Raw genomic sequence first — 15034 nt, forward strand, 5'->3', positions numbered from 1 at the left:
TACACCGATGGGTCAGTCATACACTCCAGTTCATGAAGTCGAGAGTATGACGGAAGCCAGTCTGGTCGGAATGATGCATACTTAAATGGAAGGGATCGAGACACCGACCAAAAATGGTTGAAATATATTTAAAAATACAATAACGTTTCGGCTCCCCCACGGGAGCCTTGTTCACAATGAAATATGCGGCAGAGTTTGCGCCCTTTTTATGTGCGGCTCAAGCCATGACCAAGGCATTTGGTATACATGGACGGCAGATTTCCTTCGTTGCGATTAAGAGTGTGTGCCATGGTTTGGATGATTAAGGATTCAAGATACATACGCGCAGAATGATTTCGTTCCCTGGCGACCACGCGAGCTTTGTCCCAGTTAATCGTGTTTGACGTAGTTGCGCAGTGTTCGGCTAGGGCATTCGACGCAACGTGTCGTTTTTGACAGTCATTCCTGTGCTGTTGAAGTCTTTTCTTGAAGTAGACATAGGGACAGTCCGCACACGGAATGACGTACACCACACCTGGGAACTTGTCCTTTTCCAAAGGGTCTTGTACACGCACGAGCTCGTGCCTGAGTTTCCGGGAGGGAACGTGCGCAGCCTGCACGTCATATGAGCGCAGAACCAGACGGGCTTCCGTCATAATCTCGACTTCATCCATTTGCGGCAGGCGTACGGCCAGCAAGTGATCATTGAAATTCAGCGGTTCGTCTCACTGACTACGCGAATTCTGGCATTCAACGGGCATCTGATGTTCAACCTTGCCTGCAAGTCCCAGAGCTTGATCCCGCACTCGCTGCGTCTTCATAGACCCGTGTCGACGATATTTGGACAAAGCGTGGTTTCCAAGGCGGAATGGCATCTGTTGCAGGCGAGGATCATGGATTGCAAGGACCAGGTACGAAGACTCAAGGATGACGCGTTCTTTTCTAGACGGCGCTTGAGGCTCACTGCCCAGAAGAGCTTGCACGTATACAATTGCATGCTAATTTTCAAGCCAATCTACGCGCTCGGAAAAATGAGCAATGCCACGACAAAAAAATGGAAAGGGTGAAGCAGCGCGGCACAGCATGTTCGCCAGGCACCCCCAAGAACGCGGTGTACAACCTGTCCTCATACAAGTCTGACGGCTCCGAGATGGCAGTTCTAAATCTCGGGCTCAACTTGAACATGGGACCTGCAACAGACACGAAAAAAAGTAATTTGCGCCGCTGAGCGTGCTGTGAATTTGGTCTACCAATCCCGCCGGGACGAGGCTCGCACACGTGTTGTAAACGTCTTGTCAAAATTGCACGCCCAACCCGTCATGGACACCTTGTCGAAACAGGAACGCGGGGCCGTCAAGAGGCTGCAGGAGAACCAGGATATTGTCGTACTACCCGCCGACAATGGGAACGCCACCGTCCTTCTAAACAGGAGCAAATACATCAAAAAATGCGCTTGCTATTGAGTGATGCTCACACGTACGCCGACGTTGCAGGATACCCGACACCCAGACTTCAGAGGGACCTGCAAAAACTGCTGGCCGACATATTCCGCACGGTTCCGCCGCAACAAAAGCAGCTGTACTACAGATTACTCTGTCACAACGGATCAGCTCCAGCTATATATGGCCTGCCGAAGGTACACATGCCCGATGTTCCCCTGCGCCCCATAGTGGACTTCACACGTTGGCCGCTCCACAAGCTGAAAAATTTTCTTCATAGAGTGACATTGCCACTGGTTGGCAAAAGTGCTACCCATATACGCAACACGTACGACTTCATTGAAAAGGTTAAAGGGACAAGAGTCGACCTCGACGAAGTTTTAGTTTCTTTTGACGTGGTATCACTGTTCACGAGCGTACCGATAGACATGACCGTGGGTGTTTGCGTCACCGCCCTTGACAAGGACCCGACGTTGCCTGACAGATCCCCCATCGAGGTGCATGATCTAGCTAGGCTACTAAATTTTTGCCCTTTCAAACACATACTTCACGTTCCAAAAAACATTTTATCGGCAAGTCCACGGAGCGGCAATGGGGGCATCGATTTCGGTCACAGTCGCTAACCTAACAATGGAGGCTATCGAAGCTACGGCGCTGTCCTCGTTTACACCGACACCGAACGTCTTCTTCAGGTACGTCGACGACGGTTTCCGTGTTTTGCAACGACAGAACCTTGACCTTTTCACGGCTCACCTGAACAGCATGAACACAGCAATTAAGTTCACCGTAGAAGTGGAATCTGAAGGCCAGCTTCCATTCTTGGACGCCCTTGTGCAACATGAAGGACAAAATTTATTGTTCAAAGTGTATAGCAAGCAGACCCACACTGTTCGCTACCTCAACTACACATCGGTGCATCCTGCTTCGCAAAAGAGGTCTGTTGTCGGCTCTCTTCTTCCTCGGGCGAAAAATGTGTGCACTGCAGCGGAAGACTGCATGGCGGACAATGCACTTGTGCGGCGTGAATTGACGGCTTATGGTTACCCTCAGCACTTCATTGACTCAGTAGGGCGCCAGCTGGCTCGTGCAGTACCCAGCCACCCTGGACCCCTCCCCCCCCCCTCAAACGGGCTGCGATACCTTACGTCCCGGGCGTAAGCAAGACCCTTGCACGAGTTCTGCGCTCATATGACGTGCAGGCTGCGCATGTTCCCTCCCGGAAACTCAGGCACGAGCTGGTGCGCGTAAAAGACTCTTTGGAAAATGACAAGTTCCCAGGTGTGGTGTACGTCATTCCGTGTGCGGACTGTCCCTATGTCTACGTCGGAGAAACCGGAAACTTCAGGAAAAGACTTCAACAGCACAGGAATGACGTCCAAAAACGACACGTGGCGTCGAATTCCCTAGCCGAACACTGCGCAATACGTCACACACGATTAACTGGGACAAAGCTCGTGTGGTCGCCAGGGAATGAAATCATTCTGCGCGTCTGGGTCTTGAATCCTTAATCATCCAAACCATGGCGCACACTCTTAATCGCAACGAAGGAAATCTGCCGTCCATGTATGCCAAATGCATTGGTCATGTCTTGAGTCTCACATAAAAAGGGCGCAAGCTCTGCCACATATTTCATTGTGAGCAAGGCTCCCGTGGGGAAGCCGAAACGTTAATGTATTTTTATATATATTTCAACCATTTTTGGTCGGTGTCTCGATCCATTTCTTTTAAGTATACACTCCAGTTCAGCAGCTGCAGTATTTGTCCCAGCAAAATATGCAGTCAAAACATTCAGGACATCACACCTGACGTCAACGACGGCTGCCGAACATACAGCTCTGCGTGCAGCAATTCAATTGATCTATCAGGAAACGCACTAGAAATGGCCCATCTTCTGCGATTCCAAAGCCGATCTCCAGAGTTTGCTCTCGGCCTTACGCCGCGGACCCCACGAACGACTTGTGGCGGACACATGAGAAATTCACCATCTGGTAGTTGACAAAGGACATGACATCGCATTTCAATGGTTGCCAAGTCATTGTGGTATCCTTGGAAACGAGCAAGCAGACGCAGCCGCTCGATCTTTACATACCACTGCCGATTGCGTCACTATCCCTATGTCCAGAACAGATGCAGCGGGACAGCTGCATACGCTTGCTCGCGAGCTTACGTTAGTTCAATGGAATTCAACATACTCTAAAAGACCGCACCTTTATTCCCTGGATCCTGATATGAAGCTCGGCCTTCCACAGGGATTAACATGACGGGAGGTAACTCTCATTTGTCGCCTATGGCTTGGAGTATCTTTTACAAATGCGTACTCCTACGTTATCAAAATGGCCACAAGTCCCGATTGTGAAGTTTACGGGTGCAAAGAGACGATCGCGCACCTTCAGTGTGATTGTCGTCGTTTTAGTGCACTAAGAGAAGTCCTCCGCACCACGCTTGACAAGATTGACAGCCATCCCCTAACGGAAGCCAGAATTCTTGGACCCTGGTCCCAGCCGACGTCGGCACGAACTGCTTTAAAAGCGCTAGTGCGTTTCTTAAAAGAAACAGGACATGTTGAAAAACTATAGGATGTGGGAACTGATGCGTACTTTTTTTATTCTTCTCTTCTTTTCTAATATTTTCTGCCCTTACCCCATCCCCCTGTGTAGAGCAGCCAACAGGACACTTTATCTGGTTAACCTGGTTATCTGGTTAAAGTAATAGTTTTGTTTAAAGGGGGCGACAGAAATAATCTAGGAAACTTCAGACCCATATCTATTTTGCCGTGGTTCTCTAAGCCAATAGAGAAGTTAATTCACTCAAGACTGTCTACTTTTCTTGATAAACATTCACTTATTACTTCATCTCAGTTCGGTTTTAGACCTGGATTATCAACGGAAGTGGCTTTATTGCACCAAAAAGAATTAATATTACGGAACATTGAGAATAAACTGCAAACACTGGGTGTTTTTATTGACTTCTCAAAAGCGTTCGATCGAATAAATCATATAACTATGTTAAAAAAGCTGCTTTGTTATGGTATTCGAGGTATTGCAGCTGATTTATTAAGTAGCTACCTATCAGGAAGGTATGAATCAGTTTGTGTTGACCGAGAATTATCAACAGCCCGTGAAATTAAAGGCGGTGTTCCCCAAGGCAGTATCCTAGGACCCCTGTTGTTCGTCATATATATAAATGATCTTGTAAACATTGAAACCTCAGCTAACTACATAATGTATGCAGACGACACAAGTATATTTCTTCCTGGAACAGATGCTAATGACCTAGTAAAACGTGGAAATCTAATTCTGCATAAACTAAATGCATGGTCTGTCGAAAACTCATTATTAATAAATTGCTCTAAAACAAAAGCTATTTTATTCCGCCCAAAATCCGTGCCATGTAACCTCAGTGACGTCCTATACTTACAGGACCCTGTCATTGAAATATCTCCGGCAGCCAAATACCTGGGAGTAATTTTTAACGAATTTATGCCTTGGGACCACCACACTGACTAGCTACGCACTAAACTTGCGAAGGCTTTAGGCATGCTAAGGAAGTGTACGTATTTTTTCCCAGTCCGCCAGAAATGTTTAGTTTACAATGCTGTGTTTGAATCACTCTTGCGTTACTGCCATCTCGTATGGGGAAATCGCACTAAGAAAGCTCTGTATAAGCTAATGATAATGCAAAAAAATGCTGTCCGAGCGATTGCAAAGCAGCCATATGATGCACACACAACTCCTTTGTATACTAGACTCAAAATTTTGAAATTACACAATTTGTACAATTTTAAGTTACTATCCAGCCTTCAATGTGAAATACGTAAGGACACACACTATCTGAGAGCACTATCAAACTTGCGAAACAACGCTTCTTTACACTCATTGAGGCGCACAGAACTTTGGCATGTACCAAGATATCGCACGAATTATGGATTTCAGATGATGCAGTCAAGCGTCCCACAATTTTTAAATTCCACCTCACAATGGAGGATTTGGGTGTACTTTCGAGAAATGACTTGTATGCGCTTTTTGTATAATTGCTTGTTATAATTCGCTTTTTTAGTTCATTTGGTGACATAATGCAGCATAGTTTCCATCGTGTATCTATTGTTTACCTAATGTTGCAGCTTAAACAGTATTTGTTGTTCATGTATTATTTACTTCTGCGAAAGTGTCCGCTATTGTTTATCAAACCAGTACCCCAACTGAAACAGTTTGTGTACATGTATTACTTAATTCTGACAAAGAGCCCGCTGCCGAGTACTGGGAGGTGGGGCCAGTCAAGCTACATGTTGTAGCTTTTTTCCCGCTTTCCCAACCACATGTCATGTGCAATTTTCTTTTGTACTTTGTGTGTGGTAAATAAATCAACTTCAACTTCAAAACCTCTCTGCCTTTCACCTCTTGTTTTCCTCCTCCTCCTCCTCCTTGTACAACTCACTACACTCCAAGTGAATGAATTAAATAATAATGGGGGCTGTGTTATGTGACTTATCGTCTTCCTACTATTTGTTATCGGTCGTATTATGAGCATAATCACAGTATGATGCAGTGGTGACGTCACCTTCGCATTGCTACTTCGATACTGTAGTCGCTCCTGCATCGGTCCTGCAATCGCAGAATACTTTTGTTTCTTTGTCTTGTGCACTAAAATTGATTTCTTTGTTATGCTTAACGAGCTTTATTTCAACTATAACAAAATGCACAGCGAAGATTGTGCGATTGCGTTATCATACCTTGGAGAGCTTGCTTGCGTTGTATCCTCAGTAACGTCCATCTTTAGGGTATTTCATCTTGCAAAACGCCTTTGTTGCGAGATTTAAACTTCTGAATTAGACACGCAAAAACATTCGTTTGAGTGGTATTTCTAGTGACAATGTTCGTTGTACGCCGTTACCGGAGGCGTCGCTGGTTCAAGACAGAGTGCCTACGAGCGTGCGCTTATAAGCGAGCGGGCGCACTGCAGCTCGCCCCTATTGGTTTTCTTGATTTGCCCTGCTCGAGCTATCATTAGTGACCCATGGGTACCCAGGGAGCCGTAGGAATTACCCCATGCAACGAAGCGACAGTTTGAGGTTTCCTTCATTTTACCACAGAGGTACATAAATGGAGGGTATCAACCTGATCGAGGTTCACAATCGTGACACAACCGTGTGCAAGGTGACTACGTTACAATAAAGACGTCTTAAAGTTTTTGGCATCCACGCAGGCAGCAGCGTCTAACGGCCGGGCTGAGACTGTCGTTACTGGCAGGCGTCGTGATGAGCCTGGCGCCCGCTGTGAGCGGCGAGGACGAGGGCAGCCTGCGGCTGGTCATCGGCGCTCGCGTGACGACGCACGAGGGCCGCGGCAACGTGGAGATCTTCCACGCCGATCGGTGGGGCGCCGTATGCGACGACGAGTGGGACACCCGCGAGGCGCAGGTCGTCTGCCGTATGCTGGGACACGAGAACGCCTCGGCGCGTGTCACTGTCAACGCACACTTCGGAAAAGCCCTCAGTGAGTAGGCTGCGCGGGCGGTGCACTTAGATGGATGGATGCATGCTGTGAGCGTCCCATTTGAAACGGGGCGGTGGATCGCGCCGCCAAGCTCTGTTTCTTATTTTGCCTAATGAATAACATATCTTTTTTTAACATGCAAAATATTCTCAGCATCACTTTCTAAACCATTATTGGGAAATTTATTTTTGCCCTCCTCCGTTGTTCTTTGGTTTTCCTGCTTTTGTAACACCAAACCGCCAATTGCCTTTTACTAAACTCTGTTGCGGACATGTTTACTTTCTCCGTGCTATCCCTGAACCCATTGGCCTCAAGGAGGCCAGCGGAGCCTAAACCGACAGCACGGTAGATATCTTCAGATTCTAATAAAACTTCCATCGTTTCCCAAGCTTTACCGCATCAAGCACATACTTGTTCTTCCTTGTTGTATCTCTCTTTATATCTACGCGTTCTTATGCACACTGATCTCGCTTCGAAAAGTAAAGAGTTTCCCTTTGAGTTAGTATAAATTAATTTATTCCTGATTAAGTTTTTACCTTTTAGGTAGATACTCATAGCCGGTTGATTTTAAATTGCTGCCACCCAGGTGATTGTCTCAGCCTCTCTGACATTGCGGTTAACGTTCTTCGTTGCCACATTGCTTAATATTGCGGTCGCATACTTGCTGGTAATCTTCCAAGTTATTTTCCTCCAATGTTAGTGAATAATTTTCCTGAGCACTCTCGCAACCCATTTGCTTTCTTTCATATTGCTCAGCCATTCTTCGAAATCGATATTACTCTGAGCTTTCCTCACTTCAAACGTTGTCCAGCCCATATCACCTGGTACAGCTTCATTTAATTGTAGCCTTCCCGTCAGCGCCCAATGTGAAGCTGCCCGCAGTTCTTCGGTTGTCATCGAGTCCTGATTGTACCGCTGACTTCAAGAAAAGAACCGCATTTCCAAATACAATTCCTAGAAGCATTACACCTTTCCATATACCCCGCAGCATCTCGTACTTCTTGTATCTCCATGGCGCCCTGTTTTTCGTTATGGCAACATTTCTCTTCTCCGTTGCTATTATTGTTTTTCCCTGTGTTCCCGTTATATATTGCCGTCGTTTACCCATCCACCAAAAGGCATTTGTATTTACCAAGATACTTGATGATGATGACGATTTTTTGCCATCCCCTTTGAAACGGGGTGGTGACATATAGTCACGTAGCCTGCTTGAGTCACTCAGGTATGCTATATATACTTTTCATTCTAGCATTTTTGTATACATCTCCTTAATCTTTTGTTTTCTTCCTCAAAACTTCTTTATCTGCATTGTACCGCTACCTACGTCTGTAACGGATGCGGTCGTATCAATCACTTCCCTGCTTTCTTTCCCCAATACTCTAAACGTCTCTTGCTTGAGATATCTCAACTACTAACTGGTTTGATGCTTCCGTCCACTTTAAATCCAAGCGCTTCTGGAAGGTGTGCATTACTTACGGGTCTCACGGGGCCAATCCCTTTGCATTTTATTAGGGCGTGCTGATACACGTATTGCGGGAGCGCCACTGGTGGCCAGCCCCACAAGTATAGTTACAAAAAATGCCTGCTTAGAAGGCGGGAACTTTCTGGCCTTCCGTTGCTGGCTGCATTCGATCAATTGACTGCACGTCGCTGGGTCGAGACAGTTTGGACCTGGCAACAGCGTTGACTGGTCAGAAGGTCACCACCAGCTTCACGGCTACTTATAGTACCTGCTCAAAACAAGTTATCTCAATCTAGTGACGTACGGTAAGTGGCTCAAACTCACTTCTCAGCGCGCAGCTCTCGTGCTGTGCTGAGGACCGTGAAACACCAAAGAACAATAAGACAGGTTGACACGGTGGCTGGCGTAAACGGTGAGCCCCAGAGTGAGATGCTTGCTGTTTTAGAGTACAAACCAATAAAATGATATCATATGAGCCTATCTTTAGTATCCTTACCAGCAACAGCAAAAGGAACAGCAAGCCTCACACAACTTAAGCTGTATTTAAGAGATGATATACTAAACCTTCAATTGCTGTATATTGTTAAACCACATGATGTATATTTTATGCGGAGCCTACAGGTTTTCCACGAGACAACTTGTTGAACGGGAAAGCTACTTTCTATGAATTCACAAATCACCTTCTAATCCACGCGATATTAGTAATGATCGCTTTAGAATGACTTCTGGGATCGTTGTTGTGCATTGCTAATGCGAATGTGTCATAAATGCGGTGATGAGCTCAGCTTACAGGTGACTGAATGCAATCCTGTTCTGACATAAAGAGTCTAACCACTCCTTCTTTTGGCAAATAGCGTTTCTTTATTCTTTTCTATGATCACGCCAAACCAGAACACCCATGGCATGCACGCGAACTTCACGACCTGTGTTCTTGCTCTCCCTTGTAGGACCTATCTTGATGGACAACATATACTGCACGGGTGAGGAGCTCCACATCGAGGAATGTCCCTTCGACGGGTGGGGTGTGCACGACTGCGGCCGGGACGAGGCAGCGGGCGTCGAGTGCCAGCTCCCGGCACCGCCAACAACCCCGGGTCCGCCATCACCAGTCATCTTCAAGAAGAAGATAAGAGTAGGGGGAGATTCCCTTTCTATCTAGACAACATGCTGGTACATTGAAGTGCGCTCTTCTTAAAGAAATTCCACGTGTTTACCTACCTCTTATTCCCCGGATGTTTCGCGGTAGCGTCACTTAAAAAGTACTTTTGTAGAAGTTTTGTGGCGTAGCTATTCACTTAATGTATAACTGTGCAAGGAGTTGTGATTCCCACTATTTTCGCCATATTACCTGTGGTTTTGAGACAGCTGTGATAGTCGCTCTCGAAGCCAGCAGTCGTCATTGCGTTGCTACAGGCACGGCTTGCCAGCTATAAATGATAGTAACGTGAAGCTTTGTGTACGACGTCTTTATATAGGGTGTCCGAGCTAACATTAGCCAATTTTTATTAGAAAAATACGGAAGAAAAAACACGGTGCAAGATACGGTTATAAGACCTACGGTGTTCGGTCGCTAGAATTCTGACGAACCAAGATCATAGGTTTTGTAATTGTAACTGGCACCATGTATTTTTCTTGAATATCTTTCTTCTGACAGCTTTGCTAACGTCAGCTACGACACACGGTATACCACCAAGAGACAGCTGAGCAGGGACATGGTGGTCGACATATGATTTGTAAGTGGGAGCTTATATTTCGGCAGAATAAGGCGCTGCATTATGAAGCGTTCGTAATTTTGTTTAACTTTTTTATCCAAAAAGCTTGTGCTGCGCGGGCAAGTTCTTTAAACATTACTGATTCTGAACCGCGTGCAAAAAATAGGACAACTTCCATTTCACATTAATTAAACCACAGACGCTTCTATGGATTACCATCATGGATAGGAAAATGATCAGAAGTAACTACATTTAAGCAGGAAGTTTAACCACTTGGAAAGAAAGTGCGTTTTCTGTAATAAAAGTACTTGGTCCATCGTCGTGACCCGCTAAACAGATATATGTATTGGCGACCCTAGAGGATTTTTCTAATGCACAGCAACCCAAATTATTTGATTTTAATTCTATCTTTTGTTGCACAGTTCTTGTTTGTTGCAAATTCACTTTGTCACATTCGTATGTGACAATATACAAGGTGTCCCAGCTATCATGCACCAAGGTGAGCGCGCGTTTCCTCGTCTATACCAACGTGTAGAATAGGAAACTGGACCATGCCTACTTAACCTTCCTGCCCTTCCTTCCTTTTACTGTCCCTCTCTCTTCCGCACAACGCGCTTTCTATATTACTGCAGTACTATCAGGGACCACGGCACATAATCGAAAACTCTCCCCTCCCCCTCCCCCATTTCTTTCCTTTCCCGCTGGGTGCTGCTGAGGCATGAACATGGTCGCATCGTGACTCGCAGAGTCGCAGCCGGGGCAGTGTCAAGTTGCGGCTGGTCGGTGGCAGGACCCGCAACGAAGGCCGCGTCGAAGTGTACATACCCAAGCGTGGATGGGGCACCGTGTGCGGGGACGGCTGGGGCCTCCTCGAAGCAGCCACAGTCTGCCGACAGCTGGGACTCGGCTACGCCGACGCAGCCATACAGGTAACCTAGGCAACTGAAGAAAGTAGGAAGCGTCACTATGCACTGGCAACATCTCAAGCTGTTAAAAGCGTTGAATCGGTGAGGCAGCGCCCGCTTCGTCCGCAGTCACACAAGTCCTTACCCGTATGACTTTACCTACTTTAGCCGCCAGTGCCATATATCGCCTCATGCGTGACATTGAACGGACCAAAACCTTGTTCATTCCCTTACATAGCGGTAGTGATAAGTGGCATGCTTCCGCCACATTTAACATTATGGGAAGTTTAGCACCACGTAAGTTCAAATGAGACGCTCGAGCGGACCCATTGCCGCCATGCCTTCGTGAGGTTAGAACCGCCTGTAGCTAGTCCACCGTCCGTCTGCTCTTCCTCCCGGAAAGTTTCATAATTTCTTCGCTAAGATCTGCGTTATTCCTGCTAACCGCCGTCATTTATTTTTCTGTATTCGTTCCCTGTTCATCTCTCGCCGTGCATTGATCAACATCTTTTTTCTGAACCTACCATTCATTTCTGAATTTACTGCAGCGCACATGAGCGTAACACTTTTCTAAATAAAAATAAAGTTAACTGAATGCACGCTAGGCGAGTGGATACTGTCGAGTGGTTTTTCCGTGGGAAACCGGCTGAGTGCGGTTTGGCCTTTACACCGGCCCGCCCCTGCTTGCGTACAGCTGAAGTTGATTTCTGACTTAAGCTCCATCTGTACTTCGACCCTTCTCTCCGGAGAGCTGAAGTCGTAACGCTCTAGCGCTATGAAGGCTGCTCTGGCGATAACTGACGAACGGGCAGCCAGCAAAAGTGTTGGACAGCTCCGTGGCTGGCTTACAAAGCGGCCACATTTTTCGTTTTGTTACCAGTGCTAACACTTTACTTTCTTCGCTTAAGTGAGCTTGAATCGCAAACACGTTTTGTGGACAGATTCAATACTTTCAGCAGAGATTCAATACTTAAAAAAAAACCGTTTCCGCAGGGTGACCACTTTGGTGGCGGGAACCATACCATGATGCTCAGCGGTGTGATGTGCACCGGCCTGGAGAAGAACCTCGCCGACTGCCTGCATGATCAGCTGGGCGTAGGCGCCGTCACTTGCCCAGGAGTAGGGGACAGTGTCGCAGGCGTCGTCTGTGTGCGAGGTAGGCGTATAGCATAGCACATTCCAGTTTTCACTAAGGAAACACCATGGTTTGCTCCTCCTATAGAGATGGTAAAGGACATTCATTTCAACAGATACAGAAGCGTTTGTACTCTGCCCGTATCTATAGCCTATCAGTGTTTGCAACCTAGAAGAGGTCGTCTTCAAACTAACACGAATAGACAGCCCCTTTTAGGCAAGTAACGTGCGAGTTTAGCAGGTGTCGTGCCACCGATTTGGCAGCGCTGTCTTACCCGCTTTCTTACCCGCGTATGCGCCAGGCCTATATAAAACAGCGACTAACAGTGCAAACAGGCAGAAATTTGGCAAAGAGGCAGGAAAGGAACTTACGAAAAATTGTTCAGGGGATCTTTTTATCGAGTTTGACATTCTATGTATACAATACAATATATACATATCATTATACCTTATACTTCCACAATTCGAAGAATAAAGAAAAAATCAGTACATATATACATAGGCTCACCCCTCTCTATCGATGTGGAAAAAAATGACAAAGCAAAAACTTGATTATTACTGGCGTGCTCACTGATAGACGCAAGACGCGGTGCGACGACAGTGGCTGTCACTCATTGCCATATCTACAACGTTTGATCGTTATTTCTGCGAAACATGGAGTACGCCCATACCACGCAATTTCATGAAAAAGAAAACGCATTTGCCAGACGAAGGCTTTTATGAAACCGATCAATCTGCTTCCTAGCTGGGCAGTAGCATGGGCATGTTGTAAAGAGGTCAAACACGATTCATTAAGTGGCACGATTCTTGTATAGTGCGGTGTCATATCTACGTCCTTTATATGTATAATAATCTGGAAGCGATCGCAAAAGAACATCCGACCATACATTGTCTGTTTGGCCATTCGTGGAGAGTGCGGAGCCTGCGCTGCGCAAGTCTCACAGAATGACATCGTGTGCGCATAACTGTGGGGCAAACATCAAGTAGTATGCTCACGCAAACATAGGGGGTGCTGACTAAACATAAAAAATGGGAGTGGCTAGTATCAGCATATTTGTTAATAAAAAAAGAGTCAGCTCTTCGACAGGGGTGGAGATGGAAGACCAACGAAGCTGTACTATGGTGGAAATTATGTATTTCCAATTTTGACTATTAAGATGTGATGGTGTAATCGGTTATTTGAAATATAAAAGAATGAGAAATATATATGATCCGGTGGTTTTCATTTATTTAGTGACCACAGGGATGATGGCCTTGTGGTCGCTATGGTTACACCGCCATAGTGCGTACGGCAAAGGTTGGCACGTTCTTCATAAACACGTCACCAACGCAGCGCGCGTTCAATGCGAACGCGGGCAAAACGCCGCCGCCGGCGACAACAGTTCTGCGCGTTGCTGGTGCTGCTCCCCTGCCTCCCTCCCACCCACCCCACGGCCTTTCGCACGACGGAAGTCGCGTTTGCTCTCCGCCGTGCGTTCGCTCCCCGCGAAAGCGCGCGTCCCTTGCGCGCTTTCACTCGCACATACAGCATACGGCCAATAAGAGTTTTTTTTCTACACGCCGACACGACCATCGGAGACTGAGCCCTTAATAGCTTCGCTGTAAAAAAAAGAAAAAAAGAGAGATCAGGCTTTAGCGATTCCTGCTGCCCTGCACTGATTTACTGCGACAGCAGGAGGCTCCTTCTAGCAGAAACCGCTGTCTTGTATCCTTGCATGCTCATCAAATAATGCCATTATATTCTCAACAAGTAACTTCTTTGTGATTTCTGATACAGTATTACCTGCTGTTGCCTCAGAAATACATGCACAGACGTCACAACTTTCAGAGTTCGCTTGGCGCACAAAACACCTTGCTATCTCCGAGTGTGTATTTCACACAAGGGTTAGCGTTTCCGGCTCGCAACTGCACATTGCCGCCGAAGCAGAAGTTGGATTGCCAGTGGCGGTGAAGGGCAAACATTGTTTTTCTTTATATTGACACGTGTTCTTCTTTATCTTTCACCTTTGCCCGCTTTTCACCGGCTACCAAATGTTAAACATTATCGCTCGGCGCAGGACGCGCCTGCATGGATCGGAAGTATCTCGAACGTTGTCGACGCTTCTATCCATTGTCTGTTGTCACCGACGCTTATGTAAACTGATTTTATGAGCGACGCGAACTGTCTAGTACTTTCTGGAAGACACGAGGCCATCAGGAATTACTCTGGAACCTTCGATGACTCATGTATAAAAGCCGACGCGTTTCGCCGCTGATCAGATTTCGACGATCACCGATTATGTTCGCCGCTATCGTTCTGCTTCGAGTGCAACTTGCTTTTGTGGGCACAGGTTCTCCCAATAAAGTCTGTTTCGTCATTTACAGTTTTCCAGCTGTTTTCTTCACCGTCACTACTGCATGACATCTGGTGGAGCTACTAGTGCGTTCATGAATCGAACGCCCCCGAAAATCCGCGATCCAAGCCCGAAACTACAGGACAACACCAGCGTCGCCAACGGCCAGTGAGCTAGCCGTAGGCAGCAAGGACTTCTGCCGGAGCACGGACTTCTTCCCGCGAAGACCACAGCGATCAAGACCAAATCAATGACTCCAATGGCTGCTCTAGCGTCCCTCATCCTGCTGCAATAACCTCGGGAGCCAACAACCTTCCGTGTATCGTCGGCTTAAGACCCTGAAACCTGGCTGGAGACATACGAGAGGACCGCGACGTTCAAAAAATGGAGCGACGACGACAAGCTGCGCCATGTCTATTTTTCGTTGAATGACACGGCGCAGACCTGGTTTGAGAACAGAGAGACCACCCTGGTGACGTGGTACCTATTTCATGAGAACTTCGTGAGGACCTTCACGAGTGTTGTAAGAAAAGAAAAGGCGAAAAGAAAAGGCGAAAAGAAAGAAACCAGAGTGCAAT

At 46.8% G+C, this 15034-nt stretch overlaps 1 protein-coding gene across 1 annotated transcript in view; it reads left to right on the forward strand.

Moving 5' to 3' along the window:
• Positions 1-6624: 6624 nt before the first annotated feature.
• Positions 6625-15034, forward strand: part of LOC119437318 (lysyl oxidase homolog 3) — a 54727-nt gene continuing 46317 nt past the window's right edge. The window contains exons 1-4 of the mRNA XM_037704372.2: positions 6625-6910; positions 9320-9504; positions 10831-11013; positions 11983-12145. Of these exons, the coding sequence (XP_037560300.1) occupies positions 6673-6910; positions 9320-9504; positions 10831-11013; positions 11983-12145 (769 nt within the window). The 5' untranslated portion in view covers positions 6625-6672. The remainder of the gene's footprint in view (positions 6911-9319; positions 9505-10830; positions 11014-11982; positions 12146-15034) is intronic.

Source organism: Dermacentor silvarum, chromosome 1 (assembly GCF_013339745.2).
Source record: "Dermacentor silvarum isolate Dsil-2018 chromosome 1, BIME_Dsil_1.4, whole genome shotgun sequence".
Taxonomy (NCBI): Eukaryota; Metazoa; Arthropoda; class Arachnida; order Ixodida; family Ixodidae; genus Dermacentor; species Dermacentor silvarum.